The 21,395-nt window shown below is 48.8% G+C and overlaps 1 protein-coding gene across 12 annotated transcripts in view; it reads right to left on the bottom strand.

Moving 5' to 3' along the window:
* The window catches only part of CUX1 (cut like homeobox 1), a 468,245-nt gene that overhangs the window by 203,778 nt on the left and 243,072 nt on the right, over positions 1 to 21,395 (bottom strand). For all 12 annotated transcript variants that reach the window (XM_054656168.2, XM_054656169.2, XM_003949225.6 and 9 more), the window contains exon 4: positions 10,436 to 10,514. In XM_054656168.2, coding sequence (XP_054512143.1) covers positions 10,436 to 10,514 — 79 coding nt within the window. The remainder of the gene's footprint in view (positions 1 to 10,435; positions 10,515 to 21,395) is intronic.

Here is a 21,395-nt window from a genome sequence, read left to right as displayed (position 1 = left end):
TCGCTCTGGGACTTTAATGCAAACATTTTGCTTTGAGTTCTTCGGATCACTCTGAAGGAAGTGCTGGTGTGCCCTGATAAAGCCCAACAGCCTTGGTGCAGAGAGGTCCTGTGAGAAGAAAGGACACATGGCTGGATCTCAGAAGAGCTGCAGAGGCCTGCAGGCGGCTTTTGGATTCGGCTGGGGGCGTGGAGAGGGCGCAGGGTGGCAAGGAGACTGCTGGTGGTGAACTGCTTTTCTTGTAGGTTGTGAGGGCTGAAAAAGCCAATCTTAATAGACACGAGGCTCATGTTTGCACAGTGCGCTCTGCGGGCGACGGGGGCTGTCCCCTGCCACCAGCCTGAGGATGAATGTCCCCCTTGTGAGCACCGTCCCCGCGATGACATCACAGTGCGGCAGACGCTACTTTTCGCCAGGGCAGTCTAGGCTAATGTAATCATACGATTACATAATTAACCCAGCTGTCTCATTAAGAAAATCAACTGGAATTCAGGGCATAATTAGTCATACGGCAATTAGCATGCTGATGAGCGACTGATGAAAAGCTGTCTAGATACCCGGCGTGCCAGGACCACCCCGGTCACGGCAAAGCGGGGCACAAACGACGCACCTCTCCACTCTCCACGCAAGCACACCGAGGAGGAGTCCCCAAGTCACATCCAGGGTGTTCTCACTCTAGTGCTGTGTCGAGGGACCCGGGGAGGATGGATGGAGAAGGGAAAGCCTTGGGAAGGATGGCAGCCGGCAAAACCTGGCGGCAACAGGCCTAACGCCCATCTTGTCATGCCCGCTTGTCTTTAGAACAGTGGTGGCCAATTCCTCAGCCTGCAAACATACAGTGTCCTACATGGAGAGGCGGATTGAGCCCCAGGTTTGTGAACCTGGCCGAGGAAGGTAGGGACGCTGCTTCCATGCCTGGTTTCCAATTTCCCTAATGCCGGGGCCTGAGTGTAACTGGGACAGAGCATACAGCCTCGTCCCCCGAGGCTGTTTCAGGACCAGCTTAGGGCCAGGGACCTGTATCCTGGACAGGAGTCAGCACATTATCCGCCACCCACAGGGCTTTGTTCTTCCAGACCCAGTTCCTCTTTCTGTCCTGTTTTGTTTGGGGCCTGTGATTACTTCTTAATCACATGAATGAAAATGTTTTATGAAGGCAAACTGAGGATTTGTAAAGGGATCCCGCATGTCTCCTGCTACTGAAGTTACAGGGAGCTCTCCGGAGGGGCCCTGGGTCCCAGGTCTTGTTTGCCAACACCAGGAGACCTGGAATACGTGGACTGGAGTCACCCTACAGAATCAGGCTGCAACGGCCACATTTCTATCACCTTCGAGAAGGCTACCAAGTGGCACATTGATGAACATCTTGGCATGAAAACCAGGGGCTATTTCTAACGAAATCATAAGATTTTGTCATTTTTTTTTTTTTTGAGACAGAGTCTCACTCTGTTGCCCAGGCTAAAGTGCAGTGGCATGATCTAGGCTCACTGCCACCTCCGCCTCCCAGGTTCAAGCGATTCTCGTGATTCAGCATCCCGAGTAGCTGAGATTATAGGTGCACGCCACCATGCTCGGCCAATTTTTCTATTTTTAGTAGAGACGGGGTTTCACCATGTTTGTCACACTGGTCTTGAACTCCTGACCTCAGGTGATCCGCCTGCCTCGGCCTCCCAAAGTGCTGGCATTATAGGCGTGAGTCACCACGCCAGGCTGATTTCTTCACCTTTTTTTCCAGGAGTCTTAATGTGGGATCTTTGAGTGAGGGGCAGGCAGTGGAGAAAGAAGTATAAAAGAACAGTGTTTTCTAATTTTAACCTGTAATGTGTCCTCACTTGAAAGTAGCAGGCACCAAGAACCAGACTGCTATTTTATTCTCCTGGAGGAGCATTAAAAAGCAGTTCTCAAAAATGATGACATTCCATTTTATTTCTAGATTCTCAGATGCTAGGCCGACAAGGATAGTCACCAGGAGAGATGGTTTTCCTACATCCAAAATGAAACCTCTCCCAGGGGGAGGACCTCAGAGCACAGGCATTTGGGAGCAGGCTCTGAAAATGGAATGGCCTACAAATGCACTCTTTCCAGCCAGCTCTCTTTTAGGACTTCCGAAAAACCTACATCTACTTTTCACAAAGGCAGACCAGTTAACCTATGGAAATAAAGGGAGATGAGTCAGTCACGAAACAGCGACTTCTAGCAGTGTTTCATGAGTCAATGAATATTTTATATCACTGGTAATGTGCTTCCTAAGATTTAAATCTTAAAATAAACCCTTCCAGGCACTGCCTTCATGTTTGAAGGGTTTGTGTCTGTAGGAACTAAACTGCATCTCAGCAAGCAGTAAAATACGGTTCTGATAGCAGGTCATAGACAGAGGCAAGGACAACTTGCAAAGAGATGCTTCCAGTGAACTTTGCAACCAAAGCACAGAAGTTCTGGAGTGCCTAGTCTTTTTCTTCTACCTAGGAACTCTTTAAAATACACCATTACTAGGCTGGGTGTGGTGGCTCACGCCTGTAATCTCAGCACTTTGGGAGGCCGAGGCGGGAGGATTGCTTGAGCCTAGGAGTTTGAGACCAGCCTTGGCAACATGGCAAGACCCCATCTCTACAAAAAATTTAAAAATTAGCCAGGTGTGGTGGCGTGTGCCTGTAGTTCCTGCTACTCAGGAGGCTGAGGCAGGGGGATCACTTGAGCCAGGAGGTGGTTAAGTGAGCTATGATGGTACCAGTGCACTCCAGGTTGGGCAAGAGAGACCCCGCTGCTAAAAAATAAAAAACAAACAAAAACCCCCAAAAACATTACTAAGATGTTTCTGGAACAGAGAAGTCACACTTGTGTTTTACCCTACAACTAGTTGACTAAGTTCTTATCTGCAATACATTAATAAGGCCTATTCAGAAACTAAGATTGCAAGTTGAATATTTTACTAATTTATGCTCTCCGCCATTGTAGAAATAAATAGATACTCATTGTAAAAAAAAAAAATGAAAAGTATCAAGAAGCAAGAGCAAGTCACCCACACAAGGTTAATTACTGACGAATTATGCATACTGTCATAATTTTGCTTAGAACTCAGTAAAATTCCAGCTATGCAAGAGCCTGTTAGAAGCGGTCATTCCAGAATATTCCCAGCTATCTGAGAGGGTCACATTTTAAGAGCAGAGACATTTCTCATTTCATTACAGTAAGGGACAGAAGCTGCCTATTTTACTTGTTTATTTTTTTCTTAAAGAGATGGGAGGGTCTTGCTATGTTGCCAGGCTGGTCTTGAACTAGAGACAGAGGCTGCATATTTTACTTGTTCATCTTTTTTTTTTTTTTTAAAGAGATGGGGGGTCTTGCTATGTTGCCCAGGCTGGTCTCGAACTCCTGGCCTCAAATACCTCTCCTGCCTCAGCCTCCCAAAGTACAGTGATTATAGGAGTAAGCCACTGCGCCCGATCCCCAGAGTCATTATTCACAGCCCCTCTGACTACTTCAGTGTCTCCGTCTGGCTGCTGCAGGGCTTGGCTGCTGCTGGGTCCTTTTCCTCTTCTGCTCACTAAGCCCCATTGACCCGACATTCTCCCCACCTGCTGGTCTCCTTCCCGTCCCAGCTCCTCCCTGCTGCTGCCTTCTCTGGTCAGAAAACTGCTTCCTGTGGCTTCTTCTCCTGGCCCCAGTTGGTGCCACCTGAGGGCAGCTGCCTCTGTCCTGCTTGATTCACCTTATTCTATACTCTCATTGCCCAGTGGGCTTTGCTTATCGCACCTAAAATTCAGTTTTTTGTGCAATTACTTTTTCTTCTTCTTTTTTTTAATTTTTTTTTTTTTTTTAATTTGCCAGGGTCCCACTCTGTCACCCAGGCTGAAGTGCAGTGGCGTGATCTCGGCTCACTGCAGCCTTGACCTCCTGGGCTCAGGTGATCCACCCACGGCAGCCTCCTGAGCAGCTGGGACTACAGGCGAACGCCACCATGCCCAGCTAACTTTTATATCTTTTGTAGAGACGGGGTTTTACCGTGTTGCCCAGGCTGGTCTTCAACCCCTGGGCTCAAGTAATTCAGGTAATTCAGCCACCTCAGCCTCCCAAAGTGCTGGGATTACAGGTGTGAGCCACTGCACCCGGTCGCAATTACTTTTTAATGCCCATATTCCCACCAGGCTCTATAGTCTGAGGGCAGGAACTGAGCTGGCTGTTGTATCCCTGGGGCTCAGCCTGGTTCTTGATGCCCTGGGGGTGTGGCGTGGGGCATGAGGGGTGCTGGGGTCTCAGGCATTGACCCGAGTAATACCCAGGAAGACAAGTCTGATAATACTTGCGAAACTGACTAAGAAATAAGAAGCGATCTGGTGGCAAATGAAAAGAACAAACACCAAGGTCTGAACTATCAAACCTACTCAGAGGTACATGAGGACCATGAGGGTTCAATGCTACTGTATTGCTAAATGCTTATTTGGTGTCTTTTTTTTTAAATTTTATTTATTTTTTAGACAGTCTTGCTCTGTCACCCAGGCTGGAGTGCAGTAGTACAATCTCGGCTCACTGCAACCTCCACCTCTTGGGTTCAACTGACTGTCCTGCCACAGCCTCCCAAGTAGCTGGGATTACAGGTGCCCACCACCACGCCCACCTAATGTCTTGTATTTTTTTAGTAGAGACGAGGTTTCACCATGTGGCCAGGCTAGTTGCAAAGTCCTGATCTCAGGTGATCTGCCCGCTTCGGCTTCCCAAAGTGCTGGGGTTACAGGCGTGAACCACCATGCCTGGCCTTTGTGTCTTTAATGTGAAGGAAATTATAGAAGGTGGAAGATGAAGAAGAGGGAGGAGCCAGAACACCAAGGGAGAAGTGGGGCGGGTGGGGATGGTGGGGGATAAGCTGGGGTGGAGGGAGATCCTACCCTGTGTGCTGGGCTTGGGGCGCCGGCGGGACGTCTGGTAAACCAAACACAGATCCCAGACACCAAGGGCCGGCCCCAGAGCCGAAGTCCTCAGATGCACATGTGCTGGTTTGGGCAACTCCGAATGCTAAGTGCTGTATAAATGTCCATGCAGGCATGTAAATCTTTATAGAATGACACCAAAGTAAAATGAGAGTTCAGACAGCTATTAAACTACTACAACTCAATAAAAGATACATTCTGTTCTCCTGCAACTGACTTGTCTTAGTGCTCTGCAGTGCTCGCCCTCACTGGGAAGCTTCAACCTCAGGAGGGTGGTTCAGTGGGAACAGTAGGAGCCTGAGACCAAAAAAACACTCAGCATTTTGAAGAAATAATTTGATTCATTAATTTCTGCATTCATTTAGCAATATTTATGGAGTTTCTGCCACATGGCAGGCACTGGGGTGGATACAAAGGAAATAGGGACAAAACCACACTGAACCAGTCTCTCGGCCAAACAGTTACCAAGGAATTATGATGAAGTGAATGGCAGGGTCCCCGGCCAGGGTGTGTGTGTGCATGGGAAGGGTCCCCTAAACCAGCTGGGGAGGCCAGGAAGACCTCTCTGTCAGGAAGTGGCATCTCAACAGGTTAATCCAGAGGGGTCGGTGGCGATTAGCCAGGAAGAGTCTGGCCGCCCTGTAAGCACTTAGACTCATGCCAACGTGAACTGCAGACTGTAGGGCAGGAGTTTGGGTGAAGGCAAGTGGCTGGAATTGAGACACATCCTAGAGGTCGGATGGCCAGAGTTGGTGACAAAATGCTCAGAACACAGGCCAGGCATGGTGCTCACGCCTGTAATCCCAGCACTTTTGGAGGCTGAGGGGGGCGGATCATCTGAGGTCAGGAGTTCGAGACCAGCCCAGCCAACATGGTGAAAACTCATCTCTACTAAAAATACAAAAATTAGCCAGGTGTGGTGGCACACGCCTGTAATCCCAGCTACTTGGGAGGCTGAGGCACGAGAATCGCTTGAACCCAGAAGGCAGAGGTTGCAGTGTGCGGAGATCACACCATTGCACTCCAGCCCAGGTGACAGAGCGAGACCCCATCTCAAGAAAAACAAAAAGCTCAGAACATGAGCAGTAAGGTGGGAGGTGATGCTACCCGCCAAAAGAAGGCAGGCAGTAAGAAGACGGCTTCTGCCGGACACATCAGGTGGGTGCCCACCAGCCATCCCAGCGGGAAAGTCCAGGCGGCAGTCAGATATGCAAGCTGGCACTCAGGAGTGAGACCTGGACCAGGGACAAAGCTCTGAGAGTCATCAGTGCAACCCTTGGTGAACTCCGCTGCTGAGGACTCAGTGGGAGTGGCGGGAATTTGGGTCCATTGACTCCTTCAGTCATTCACTATGTCCCACCTGTTGCGTGCCAGGCACTGGGCAGAGAGCCACAATGCAAAGCCCTATCCTCACGGAGCTGTCACTCTAATGAGACCCAGAGATAAGCAACAAGGAAATGCACAAATAAATAAAACTTCAGGAAGGGGAAGCAGGTGGGAGCTGGTGCGGTCAGGTGCCTGTCACTCCTGGGCTGGGTGGGACTCTGGCTCCGCTGTTCCTGGGGCCAGCTTGGCGGCTCTCCCTGTGATCCAGGAGCAGGGCTGTGTGGCATATAGCTGGAATGCCTGTTGCATTATTCCCAAGGGCTTCCTCCCTTTTCCTGTGACAGTGTGAGTTGCTGTCTCTTGCAACTAGCAGAACTTACTGCACCCTACTAATGTTTCTGGATTCCACTGGATTAAGGCCTGAAGTATGCAGACAGTTAAGGCACCCCGACTCCCCTCGACTGAGTGACTGTCAGTAAATGCATCATCACTATTGACCGGGCCCTTCCTGTAAGCCTCAGCCACAGAATGATTGCATCTGAGCAATAATCAGACTTCAAAACACAGGGAGAGTGCTCCGAGCACCATTCCTGCTTTGCAAGTAACTTGTTAGATGTGGCAGATCACAGCATTTGTAAGAAATACCTGGGAAGCGGTGGGTGAAAGGGATCTATGTGGAATGTAGATGTATTCTGATTTACTTTTAGTATTACAGAAAACATCAAACATTCTTTGCTCCCACCATCCATCAATTTAAACTGCAAACTTCAATTCTCTGGCCAGAAATAAAAATTGTGAAGAATATTACCAATATAGGAAAATGCTTACGGTAATAATAAGAATCATAATATTAAGTGAGAAAGGCAGAATATGAATATATACCCATGCTATGATCAAAATTCTATAAAATTTGTACATGTACATGGACAAGGTTGGCTCAGGTAAAGAGGAAACGTTGATGAGAAAAACAGTCTTTTTTCTATGGGAAATTAACACAGAACGTAACTGCAGAGAAAGAAACCTAGCAATGTTTTAAAGTGACTGCCCGGTTGGAAAATTTCACTAGGGAAAAACTGAGGTACAAATTTGACTTTTTGAAAAGAGATTATAGGTTATTTAGAAAACAGCAGCTAGGCTGGGCATGGTGGCTCACGCCTGTAATCCTAGCGCTTTGGGAGGCTGAGGCAGGCGGATCACCTGAGGTCAGGAGTTCGAGACCAGCCTGGCCAACATGGCGAAACCCCGTCTCTACTAAAGTACAAAAATTAGCTGGGTGTCGTGACGGGTGCCTGTAATCACAGCTATGTGGGAGGCTGAGGCAGGAGAATTGCTTGAACCTGGGAGGCGAAGGTTGCAGTGAGCCAAGATCACATCACTGCACTCCAGCCTCTTTGACAGAGTGCGACTCTGTCTCAGAAAAAAAAAGAAAAAGAAAGAAAAGAGATTACATATTATTTAGAAAACAGCAGCTAAACAGTCTTTGGGTCTCTGGCAAAGATGAAGTGAGCCAGTCTTCTTTCGACTAAATCACCAACTGGACAAAGTTCTCAGCTAGAAAACACTCCCCTTCTGGGATCCTGCTCCCAGAAGTGGTAGCAAGAACTTCTTGGAATAGAATGGAGCAGAACCTTCCTGAGCCTGAGGAACCAACAAAAAGTCAAAGAATGAACTCTTTCGAAACACAAAATAAAATTTCTCAAAGCCCAGGTCACGCTTTTTCTGTAAATTCTTTATCCCTGCGTCAGTATGGACATGACATAGTCCGGAGAGAAAATTCTCAGTCACTACCTTATGCACAAGAAAATGCCAGTGATGCCCGCCAGGCTGCTGATGCCCGAGGGACAGTGCTCTTGAGGCAGGAAAATAGGGTCTGCAGGCAGGGAACCAAAGGCCGATTCACCCTGACTTCCTAGAACTAAATCGAAGGAAAAACCCCCACTTTCCACGCCTAAGTAACAAAAGGACCAGCGTCTACTTCCTTTGCAAACCCCCACCTTTTCTGCCCTGCAGATGGGAAATTGAAAGTACCTTTGATTAGTTGCTTTCTGCAACCAATCAGATGTTTGCAGAGAAGCGTAACTTTGTAACTTCAGCCTCTGATTGGTTGCAACCAACCAGACTGATTGCAGGGCCAAGTCTTCGTTTGCATAGAAGTACAACTTTGTAACTTCAATTTAGCCTCTGATTGGTTACTTTCCGCAACCAATCAAGATGTTTGCATAGGAGTGTGACCTTTATAACTTCACTTCAGCCTCTGGTTGGTTGCTTTCTGCAACTGATCAGACTGAATGAGGGCCAGCACTTCATTTACATGGGGTGAACACCAATTGCCAATGGGAAACCTCAAGGGGCTATTTGGACCCGAGAAGAATCTGTATCTGGGCCCTTGAGCGGCTGCTCAGCCCACTCTCACCCTGTGTAGTGTACTTTCATTTTCAGTAAATATCTGCTTTTGTTGCTTCATTCTTTCCTTGCTTTGTGCATTTTGTCCAATTCATTGCTCAAAACGCCAAGAACCTGGACACCCTCCAGTGGTAACACTCTGATCCATTTTACTGTGAAGGAGCCTCCTCGTGAAGCTCAGTCAGGTTCTTCAGGGAACTCCTAGTCAGATACAAACTCTCACAGAAAACCAAAAGGCTAGAATTTGGAACTAATAACTAGATAAGCTCCTAAGACAGCAAAAGTTTAGAACAAAGCAAACCATTCTCTACGATTAGGCTGTTCCCTGACCCTGTTCCATTTTACAGATGAGAACACTGAAGTCCAGAGAGGAAAAGGAATGTCATCCAGGGAAGGAGAATCTGGGTCTCCTCATTCCCTGTCCGAAGTGCTTTCTGCCATCCCGTGTTTGGTGTGACCTCTATTAATCCCAGTTCCAAGAGGGGACAGCAAAGCCCGTGGTAGACCTGAATCAGAACACAAGTACAGGTACAAAGGAGACCTGAGTCTGCCTCGCTCTGTTAATGTAGCTCTAATGATGTCAATGATATTCAGAGAATTGCTAACAAGGGCAAGTGCACAACTGTAATGGGTGGGGAGGGGAGGGTGGTGGTAATTCCAATTCTTTGCTTGGCAGAAAAAGGCATCAAGTGACTTTCCTAATTTTCTGATCAGCCTCTCTCCAGGGCTGAGCTGGGCCCCACATAGTTATGTCCATCACCTTACTCCAGATTATAAGGCAATCGAGGACCCACAAAGAGGACCAGAGAGTTCAAGGCACTCTACCTGCCTTCTCACTTTTCCAGAATAAAGAATCAGAAGCCATCACCTCTTAGAATGCCTCACAAACATATTTAAATTTTTATTCTTCAATCCCTCTAAAAGAAGAAACAGGGCCAGGCGTGGTGGCTCCTGCATGTAACCTCACAGCACTTTAGGAGGCTGAGGTGGGAGGGGAGGATAGCTTGAGCCCAGGAGTTTGAGACCAGCCTGGGCAATAAAGTGAGACCTCATCGCACTCATTGTACAAAAAATACAAAAATTAGCTGAATGTGGTGGCACGTACCTCCCAGCCACTTGGGAGGTTGAGGTGGGAGGATCGCTTGAGCCCGGGAGGTGCAGGTTGCAGTGAGCGGAGATTGTGCCACTGCACTCCAGCCTGGGCGACAGAGCGAGACCCTGTCTCAAAAATAAATAAATAAAATTAGAAAAAAAAAATAAAAGAAACAACTGATATACTTGGTTGTAGCTGCAAGGATTATCAGTTACCCTCTGCCCATAACCCTTAAGCGAAGGGCTTGTCCAGGGGCCACTGATCTTGGATGACCTGGCAGGGGAGCGGGACACTCCAGGTGTCTTAGTAGGGCCATTCCTAAAGTCTTAAAGGTGGCATTGGGCAGTATGAGGGACTTCCACACAGCATACACACATCAGGTCTGCATCTTCTCTGCAGTATGTGCAGGGTTTTATGCTGTAGCCCCAGAGATTTGGATCTCTGCTTTTACGAAGTCATCCCCTAGAGATTACGTGAGTACTTCAACAAGTGCATCCAATTTCCCTCCGTACCCAAAGTCTGGGTTGTGAAGAATTCATGTGTCCTGCACTCCCTGGTTTCTTGGGGGGAAGTTGCCACTGATGGTGTATTTATTTTCCTTAGGAAAGCCAAGAAGAATGAGCCAAAAACCCACCAACTCACCAGACACAACGCCCCCGACTGGTGGGCCATTACTGCCGGGGCTTACCTGGGACGTCAATCAACCTTTTGTAGACATTCAAGAAAGCTGCTTCAGCTTCCTTGCTTCTTTTACTCAGTGCATCAATCTGAAAGGGAAGGAAAGAAAGAAAAGAAAAACAAAGAGCTCAACATTTGTCAAGAGGTAATTTACAAAGCATTACACATCTAGTGAATTCCCGTAGCAAGGGAGATGCTTGACAACTGGGCTTCAGTCTCTTAGAGGAAATGCCTGCAAACACAAAAGGACCCTGTTCATGAAGGTAAACAAGGGAGGAGCAGAGATTTGGGAGTATGGAGCCATTCACTATACAGCAGGGAACACTGGGTGGGTCTTCCATAGAGAATGGTTTGGCGTGCCCTTCCTGGTCTTTTGTCTTCTCCAAATGCTGACTTAAGAGCCTCGGCCATGTGCTAGACACTGCTGGGGATCAGAGGTGGGTGGGAAGAGACAGTTCCTACCCCCAGAAGCTCAGGGTCTAGGAGGGAAACAGGTATGTAATTAACAAGTAATTAAATCCCTGGGGACATGGAGAAGGGAACTTCAGGCAGTTAAGTTGTGACCTTAGAGCAGAGTCTTAAAAAGCATTTCACCCAGGTGGACGGGTAAGATGCTGCATGTAAATGGACGAACACATTCAAATCCCGGGAGCAAAGAATTTCATAAAATTCTCCTTTTTTTGAGACAGAGTCTTGCTCTATCGCCCAGACTGGAGTGCAGTAGCACGATCTCAGCTCACTGCAACCTCTGCCTCCCAGGTTCAAGCGATTCTTGCCCTCAGCCTCCCAAGTAGCTGGAATTACAGGTGCCTACCACCATGCCAGACTAATTTTTGTATTTTTAGTAGAGACGAGGTTTTATCATGTTGGCCAGGCTGGTCTCAAACTCCTGATCTCAGGTGATCTGCCTGCCTCAGCCTCCCAAAGTGCTGGGATTACAGGCATGAGCCACTGCGTCTGGCCTATGTGTTCTGTTTTAAGACACTCATTTGCATGTCAGCTTGTGCTCTATTCCTGGAGTCCAGATTAGGAGTCCACCAACACGGCTACAACACACCATGGGGCATAGGGGACCCACAAGAGCCTGCCAGGTGGGAACGCGGATACATATGCAGGAGCTGTGGGTGACGCAGCTGGACAATCAAGTGGGGTGAGATTTTGAGGGGCACAAGGGTGCATGGTGCAGGGAGACCCTCATCACCTGAGCAGCGGTCAGGGTGGAAAGAGCACAGGAGGGGGCAGGGAGGAAGAGACCCCTCGGACGTCACTGCTTTCATCCGAGTGAGATGCGCTGGGCAGTGGTTGTGGGTGTTGAGGAGGAGGAGGGGGCGGCTGGAGAGATCAGCGACACACACAGTTGACGTGAGGCCCAGAAGAACCAGGTGAATCGAGGACGGTCCCGGGGATTCCAGATTAGGCAACTGGCAAGGTTTTGCGATGGTGGCCAGGATTGGTTTGTTTTGTGAACTGACTAGCTGAGCCAGTTTCCTCTAGTGTAGACGTCTGTTCATCAACTATGCTGGACGCATATTCAAAGAGCCTGCCATGGTTGGACTGACTTGTTAGAATATTTAGCTTACCTACACACTTGCTGAGACAACAGATCGCACTTTACAGCCGAAACACGCAAGACTGCACATGTACCAATGTCATACTGGCTCAGGCAAAGGACAGGAAATTATATATTCCGTCTGTCCCCTCCTAGAACTATGCTGTCTCCGATGTTATTACAGAGGCAAAGGATGCGGTTTAATTACAGAGCCTCTCACCTGAGCCACCGGGCAGTTTGTTAAGGGCTGAGAGAGGTCTCCTGATTAAGGATGTGGGGCGCTCAGAACTGGGGGACGATGGCTAGCGGGAGCTGGGCCTAGAAAATCGAACGCATAGCAGCCTAGTGCAATGCAAGCATTTCCAACTTCTAACAAGCTGTGCACCAAGATTCCAATTTGAAGTCAATTGTTTGGAACTCAGACACATTTCCACCCCCCTCAACCCGATAAGATAAGGCTGTGATTCTGGGCCAGGTGTGGTGGCTCACGCCTGTAATCATAGCACTTTGGGAGCCAGAGACAGGAGGATGGCTTGAGCCCAGGAGTTCAAGACCAGCCTGGGCAAAATAATGAGCTATCTACAAATTAAAATTTAAAAATAAAAATTTTACAAAAAACAAAAAAATTAGCTGGGCGGGGTGGCAATGCACCTGTAATACCAGCTACTTGGGAGGCTGAGGTGGGAGGACTGCCTGAGCCTAGGAGTTCGAGGCTGCAGTGAGCTGTGTTCGTACAACTGCACTCCAGCCTGGGCAACACAGCGAGACCCTGTCTCAAATTAAACAACAACAACAACAACAACAAAAAACAAGGTTGTGAATTTGGTGTTGAGTAGAGTTTCAGAACAATATGCAAGGACTTTTTTTTGAGATGGAGGCTCGCTCTGTTGCCCAGGCTGGAGTGCAGTGGCGCAGTCTCAGCTCACTGCAGCCTCCACCTCCCGGGTTCAAACAATTCTCCTGCCTCAGCTTCCCAAGTAGCTGAGACTACAGGAGTGTGCTACCATGCCCAGCTAATTTTTTTTTTGTATTTTTAGTGGAGACGGGGTTTCGTCATGTTGGCCAGGCTGGTCTTGAACTCCTGACCTCAGGGGTCAGGTGAGATTACAGGCATGAGCCACCATGCCTTGCCTACAAGGACTATTAATATGACAAGACCATGCCTTGTTTTTAAAATAACCCCCTCCCCCATTATTAGCAACTCATGCTCATTGTGTGATCAGAAAAATATCAAAAATATAGAAAAAAAATTTAAAAGTATAATTAAAATCCTCCACTCACCAGCAGGAGTCAGACTATCAGGTCTTTATTTCTATTTTTTTTCCTAATTATAAAAAAAAAAAAAATAGAGTTGTGGTCAGGTGCGGTGGCTCACACCTGTAATCCCAGCACTTTGGGAGGCCGAGGTGGGCAGATCATGAGGTCAAGAGTTTAAGACCAGCCTGGTCAAGATGATGAAACCCCATCTCTACTAAAAATACAAAAATTAGCCGGGCATGGTGGCGTGCACCTGTAATCTCAGCTACTCAGGAGGCTGAGGCAGGAGAATTGCTTCACTTGTACTCCGGAGGTGGAGGCTGCAGTGAGCTGAGATCACACCACTGTACTTCAGCCTGGCAACAGAGCAAGACTCCGTCTCAAAAAAAAAAAAAAAAAAAAAAAGTTACATGAAATGCAGACACACAGGCAAACAAGAGACAGATGTATTATACATTAAGAGTGGTCTCATACTGGGGGTGGGTGGGAAGGAGGGGCTGGTGGATGCCAACTGAAGGGTGTGGGATTTCCTTTTGGGGTGATGAAAACATTTTACAATTGTCTGTGGTGACAGCTGTGCAACTTTGTGAATATCCTAAAAGTCAATGAACTCCAGACTTTAAATGGGTGAATTATATGGTATGTGAATTATATCTCAATCAAGCTGCTTAAAACGCGTGTGTGTACGTACGTACTTGAAATCAGCCTATACGTAAGATAGTGTGTTGTGTTTTCTTTCCCTGTCGTATCATGTATCTTTCTCAATATCTATTACAAATTTTGGGAACTGTCTAAATGGCACTGTTTCAACTGTACCTAAGCCCACATATTATAGATGTCTAGAGTAAGCAACGGATTTGGAGTTGCTTCTCCAGATGAATTGGAACACTCCCTGGGGCTCTTCTAAGAGAGGCAGGTGGGTAGCAGAGTCTGTCCAGGAAGCTGGGCAGACACCCTGGCTGCTGTCCGTACCGCTTGATGGCCACACAGAGGCTTCTCTTTCTGGCTTAGGATCTGCCTAGGGAGGGCCCCTCACTTCCGAGGTATTCCGACTCAGGGTACCGGGTGGCTGCGTCTCCTGGAGGCAAGGGCTGGGATCTGGAAGGATCCTGAACTCTGTCCTCCTGTCTCCTGTTTGGGTTATTCCCCAGGATGTGGGGTTTGGTAATTTGCACGGCACACTTCGGGGCTATAATGGGTTGAATTGTGTCTCTTGAAAGATGATGAAGTCCTGACCCCCAATACCTGTGAAGGTGACCTTATTTGGAGCTAGGGTCTCTGCAGGTGATCAAGGTAAGGCAAGGTCATTAGCCTGGGCCCTCGTCCAGTTGGATCCAATAAGGAGGAGAAACCTGGACACAGAAACAGACATGTAGACAGGTAGGATGTCACAGAGCGATGAAGGAGAGACTGGGCTGATGATCTACAAAGAAGATGACCAGGAAACCACCAGAAGCTGGGACAGGGACACAGTAGATTCTCCCCTACAGCCAGCAGAAGGAACCAGCCCCGTGGACATCGGGGTTTTAAAACCACTCCACTGAGCCGGGCGTGGTGGCTGACACATGTAATCCCAGCACTTTGGGAGGCCAAGGCAGGTGGATCACAAGGTCAGGAGATGCAGACCAGCCTGGTCAACATGGTGAAACCCTGTGTCTCTACTAAAAATACAAAAATTAGCTGGGCATGGTGGCAGGGGCCTGTAATGCCAGCTACTCAGGAGGCTGAGACAGGAGAATTGCTTGAACCCAGGAGGCGGAGGTTGCAGTGAGCCGAGATCACGCCACTGCACTCCAGCCTGGCGACAGAGCGAGACTCCATCTCAGAACAAAACAAAAAAAAAAACCACTCCACGTGTATCCATGTCATTTTATATAAACCGGCATAAAAACCAAAAACCCCAGTGTTCCTCCACTCATCAGAGCTGCATCACAGGGACCACGACTCTCAGTCCTCTCCCCGTGCCCTCTTCCACTAACACAGGGAAATTCCAGCCCAGTCCTGAGGAACACGGTCAGGCCGATGAGTTTAATGAATTCAGTATGCAAATGGACCATGAGGTTTCTTAAAAGAGATGACTTAAAAGATCCTTTTCTAAATGATAAAGTCCCCTCCGCTCCGCAGACAAGAATGGGCCTCAAGGCTGGGCGCAGTGGCTCAGGCCTGTAATCCCAACAATTTAGGAAATGGAGGCAGGAGTTTAAGACCAGCCTGGGCAGCAGAGTGAGACCCTATCTCTACCAAAAATAAAAATTAGCTGGGCATGGTGGCATGCACCTGTAATCCCAGCACTTTGGGAAACTGAGGTGGGAGGAGGGCTTGAGCCTAGGAATTCAAGACCAGCTTGGGCAGCATAGTGAGACCCTATCTCTACAAAAAAATACAAATTAGACAGGCACGGTGGTACACGCCTGTAGTCCCAGCTCCTCGGAGGCTGAGGTGGGAGGATCGCTTGGGCCCAGGGGTTCAAGGCTGGAGTGAGCTATGACTGAGCCACTGCACTCCAGCCTGGATGACCAAGTGAGACCCTGTCTTTAAAAAAAACAACCAGAATGACCCTGAAGTTGGAGTTTAGTCCATCCTCCCTCTGCAGCTCACCCAGTCTGTGGTAGGTTGTCCCTTCGTGTGACTTCCCTGCTGCAGCCAGTGACTTCCTAGTTCCGTGCTTTGCTTACTTGGAACACCCTTCGCTAACCTCTCCGTCCACTCAAAACCTATCTATGCTGCAAGACCCAATGCACACATCACTTCCTCCAGACCTCGAGCTGGGTTCCTGGGCTGTTCTGAGTCTAGAGGGAGGGAGGGAACCTGGGCTTTGACTGCCAGCCCCACCTCATCTGCACGAGGAGGGGACAGCAGCAGCCTCCAGGGGCTGGACGAGTCACTGACCTACCCTGGCAAGGGCCCCAGTACCAGACACAACACAGTGACTCTGCCACACAGAACAGCTTCCCCCCAGGTGTCCACATGGCTACCAGCCAGGAAGAGCATCCGTGGGAGGGAGGAAGGGACAGTGTCCTGCTCACCTTCATGCCCCCCACACACCCGCCTGACTCCCTGCAGGGAGCTCAGCCCATCCACTGCATGCCTTGAAGGTGCAAGCCAAGGCTTGGTAACACAGCTCCCTCTGAGAAGGGGAGGGATCTGTGAATGAGCAAACGTCTAAGGCGAGGTCTTAAGGCAAGAATTGCTGAAGAGAGAATCCTAGGCTAGAGTTCCAGCTCCCTCGTGCCTGCCTGCACGTTAGCTTGAGGTAGGTACCATGCCCTTAAAACCATTTAGAGCCGGCACCGTTGCTCATGCCTGTAATCCCAGCACTTTGGGAGGCCAAGGTGGGAGAGTCGCTTGAGCCCAGGAGTTCAAGACCAACCTGGGCAACACAGCAAAACTCCATTTCACACACACTCTCACACAGACACAAAACTATTTGGAAGAAGCTAAACCAGGACGGATCTAGAGACGGTTAGACACTGGCCTGCGGCCTTGGGTAAAACCTGTCCTGCTCTGAGGGATCAGCCTCTTTTTCAGGCTCACCTCCTGCCATGCCTCACACTCCTGCCACACCCAGTCACTCCCAGTTCCCAGAACACATGAGCAATTTCCCCTCCGCCTGGAAGGCGCCTCCCAGGAATGCTACCCTGATCTGCAGGCTCAGAGCAGCTCCATCTCCCAGCCGCGGCCCCTCCCACCACCACCTGGGGCTGTCCTGGAGTTCTAGGATGACAGATAAGGCTGCCTGACTCAGGGATACTGAATTCCTGGAAAACTAAGCTGTAGCATCAACTGTTTTTCCTCCCGACCACGGGCACGCACAGTGGGTGTTTAATATGCTTTTAATATCTTCCGCAATGGCCAACTGCATGGTCTGCAGATGTGACCCAAGGGTTCAGGAATCCAGGTTTAAATATTTATGAAAATGCTCAATATGTAAAGGGTTCTTGACAAGGCACGGTGGCTCACGCCTGTAATCCCAGCACTTTGGGAGGCCAAGGTGGGTGGATCACTTGAGGTCAGGAGTTCGAGACCAGCCTGGCCAACATGGTGAAACCTCGTCTCTCTTGACTAAAACTATAAAAATTAGCCGGGTGTGGTGGCAGGCGCCTGTAATTCCAGCTACTTGGGAGGCTGAGGCAGGAGAATGGCGTGAACTCGGGAGGCCGAGCTTGCAGTGAGCCAAGATCGTGCCATTGCACTTCAGCCTGGGTGACAGAGTGAGACTCCGTCTCAAAAAAAAAAAAAAAAAAAAAGAAAAGGAAATACTTAATATGTAAAGAGTTCTCTGTGTAGTAAGCATCTGTTTTGTGTGCTGTGAGATGATGACAGCCACTTGGCTGGCAGTAGCTCCTGGGAGGTGTCTTTCTCCACTGTACACACCCAACAGCGCTCTCCAGCTGTCTTCCTGCAGTGACCCGCACATCTGCACTAATGGCTGCTACTGGATTCCACGGTTATGTTTTCAGCAACATCACTTTCATAAGGTTGAGTTTTTTTTTTTTTTTAATGTAGTGTTACATTTATTTATTTATTTAGAGATGGAATCTCGCTCTGTCACCCAGGCTGGAGTGCAATGGTGCGATCTTGGCTCACTGCAACCTCCCCGCCCAGGTTCAAGAGATTCTTCTGTATCAGCTTCCTGAGTAGCTGGGATTACAGGTGCCTGCCACCATGCCCAGCTAATTTTCGTATTTTTAATAGAGACGGGGTTTCTCCATGTTGGCCAGGCTGGTCTTGAACTCCCGACCTCAGGTGATCCGCCCGCCTCGGCCTCCCAAAGTGCTGGGATTACAGGCATGAGCCACCGCACCTGGCTAAGTGTTACATTTAAAGACAAATGTGTAGTGCAGTGGCTCACGCCTATAATCCCAGCACTTTGGGAGGCCAAGGTGGGAGGACCGTTTGAGTGCAGGAGTTCGAGATCAACCTGGGCAGTATAGCAAGATCCTGTCTCTACAAAAAATAAAAAATTGGCTGGGTGGGTGTGGTGGTGTATGCCTGTGGTCCCACCTCTTTGGGAGGATCCCTTGAGCTCAGGAGGTCAAGGCTCCAATGAGCTATGATTGCACCACTGCACTCCAGCCTGGGTGACAGTGAGACCCTGTCTCAAATAAAATAAGAGAAAGACAAATGTCTATAGGAAGGTATTTTAATCTAGCTCTCAATCAGTATCTGCTTATGATAGTATAAAAACTCAGTCTAGGTTTAGAAAACAAGTTCATAGAAATCCACCAGATCTCTGAGATATGGAAGGGGTGAGAAAGTGCCCAACCATGTGAGTGCCAGCACGGCTGTGCTGTGGGTTCCCGGAGTCACATGGAATATGCTGCTGCCGCTCCCAACTACCATCTAGGCTCCCTGGAGGAGGCATCACACATCTCTGCCCACTGCCACGTGACTTGTGGTGTAACAGCAACTTCCCCCTGGGTGCTTTCCCTCCTCAGTGATGTCAGGCATAGCCACATGAAATGCTTTGGCCAATGGTATGTAAGTGATGGTGTCTTATCTGAGCATTAAGATTTAAGAGCCAGTGTGCTCCCTCCCTCTGCTGCAAGGACCTTATAGGACCTACTTCCTCCACTGAGATCCTAGAATGAGGACCACCCATGGGGCTGGGGCACAGTCACAGCCAGCCCCTAGTCAACATGACACATGAACAAGAAATGATCTTTGGTTGCCACAGGCCACTGAGATTTGTAGCAGTTTGTTTGTTACTGCAGCATAATCTAGTAAAAGCTGATGGTTACAGATCTCAAGAGTTGGCCATATCTCTAAGAGAGTAACATACAGTGCCGGGCACAGTGGCTCACTCCTGAGCTCAAGTGATCTACCCGCCTCAGCCTTCCGAAGTGCTGGGATTACAGGCATGAGCCACTGTGACCGGCCAAGAAGTGCTGTGTATTTTGAAATAAAAAAGGCTCATCTCTCCACTGCACCACAGGGGCCTGGCCATGCCCTTGTGGTAGGCAAGTCCACGCCACACACAGCCAAGAGCCTGGGCATGCTGTTGGCACATGAGGGTTTGATTTCCAGCTCCAATATAAAACAGGTGCTCTGCCTGAACCATTGAATTAACCTCTCTGGGCCTCAGTTTTATCATCTGCAAAGTGGGGAGATACATCTTGGTTGCTGTCAAGATCAAAGCCGTGGCAGCCCTTGGAAAACAGTGAAGGAACCGCCGTCTCACCAGCTTCATTTCTCAGACGCAGAAACCCACCAAGTTACTTGGACCCTGGCTCCTGGCCCCTCCTAGGGATATGATAACATCCAGCATTGCGCACTGGGGCTGGGGGCCACATGGTCAATGGAAAGAGTGTGTGGTTTGATCAAAAGACAGACTTGGGTTTGAATCCTAGTTCCAGCACACACTGGCTGGGTGACCGGGAGGCAGGTTACTTAAATGCTGAAGTCTTTGGCTGGGCACAGTGACTCACGCCTGTAAATCCCAGCACTTTGGGAGGCCAAAGCGGATGGATCACCTGAGGTCAGGAGTTCAAGACCAGCCTGGCCAACATGGTGAAACCTGTCTCTACTGAAAATACAAAAATTAGCCAGGCATGGTGGTGGACACCTGTAATCTCAGCTACTGGGGAGGCTGGGGCAGGAGAATCACTGGAACCCTGGAGGCGGAGGTTGCAGTGAGCTGAGATCATGCCACTGCACTCTAGCCTGGGCTAGAGTGAGACACAGTGAGAGTCTGTCTCCAAAAAAAAAAAAAAAAAAAAAAAAGGCCAGGCGCGGTGGCTCACACCTGTAATCCCAGTGCTTTCGGAGGCTGAGGTGGGCAGATCACAAGGTCAGGAATTCAAGACCAGCCTGGCCAACATGGTGAAACCCCATCTCTACTAAAAATACAAAAAATCAGCCAGGTGTGGTGGCAGGCACCTGTAATCCCAGCTATTTGGGAGGCTGAGGCAGGAGAATTGCTTGAACCCAGAAGGTGGAGGTTGCAGTGACCCAAGACCATGCCACTGCACTCCAGGACTGGGCAGCAAAGTGTGTGTGTGTGTATATATATATGTATATATGTGTGTGTGTATATATATACTGAAGCCTTGATCTCTTCGTCCATTAAGTGAGGGTAGTAACTCCCTCCTTGTTGAGCTGTTGTGATTATAAATGTGGGAACCTCCTACATCAAGTATCTGACACCGTCTGGATAGAAACCGGGTCAACATCACTAACCTTCGCTAATAAATCCAAAGTCAGCACCTTTCTTTCCACCACACCATAGGTTATTCCCCGTCGTGATCAAATCAAGCAGGAAGCCAAGATGTGGAAAGTCCTGGAGGACCAGGACCCTAAGCAACATTTTTTTTTTTTGAGACGGAGTCTCGCTCTGTCTCCCAGGCTGGAGTGCAGTGGCGCGGATCTCGGCTCACTGCAAGCTCCGCCTCCCAGGTTCACACCATTCTCCTGCCTGAGCCTCCCAAGTAGCTAGGACTACAGGCGCCCATTACCACGCCCAGCTACTTTTTTTGTATTTTTTTAGTAAAGACAGGGTTTCACCATGTTAGCCAGGATGGTCTCGATCCCCTGACCTCATGATCCGCCCACCTCGGCCTCCCAAAGTGCTGGGATTACAGGCGTGAGCCACTGTTGCTGGCCCCTAAGCAACATTTAAGACCACAGTGAAGACGACATATTCAAGAACAATCCACTAGCCTCTATGCCCTGGGAGTTTACAAGCTAATGATTTAGAAATAAACACAGGCCATTAAAAGAATTTTCAAATCAATGAGCTCTGTCGGACTATAGGACAATAAAAATCAACAAAACTGCAGGGATATGATAGGGTAGTTTTGTCTCACTCGAAGTCTGGCTGTAGAATGTTTTCAAGAGCAAAGCATGGTTTGAAGGGCCACATTAAACACTAGAAGTCAGCTAAGACTGAGCCGGATGCTGTCCAAAACAGACACGTACGCAGGCCAAATCTTGAGGGTTTTAAATTTTTTTTTTTTTTTTTTTTTTTTTTTTTGAGATGAAGTCTCACTCTGTCACTCAGGCTGGAGTGAGGTGGCACGATCTCAGCTCACTGCAACCTCCACCTCCCGGGTTCAAGTGATTCTCCTGCCTTAGCCTCCCGAGTAGCTGGGACTACAGGCACCTGCCACCACGCCCGGCTAATTTTTGTATTTTTAGTAGATGGGGTTTCACCACGTTGGCCAGG

Source organism: Pan troglodytes, chromosome 6 (assembly GCF_028858775.2).
Source record: "Pan troglodytes isolate AG18354 chromosome 6, NHGRI_mPanTro3-v2.0_pri, whole genome shotgun sequence".
In the NCBI taxonomy this organism is placed as follows: domain Eukaryota; kingdom Metazoa; phylum Chordata; class Mammalia; order Primates; family Hominidae; genus Pan; species Pan troglodytes.
Note: the sequence above shows the minus strand (reverse complement) of the source record. Positions and strands in the feature narration are given on the sequence as shown.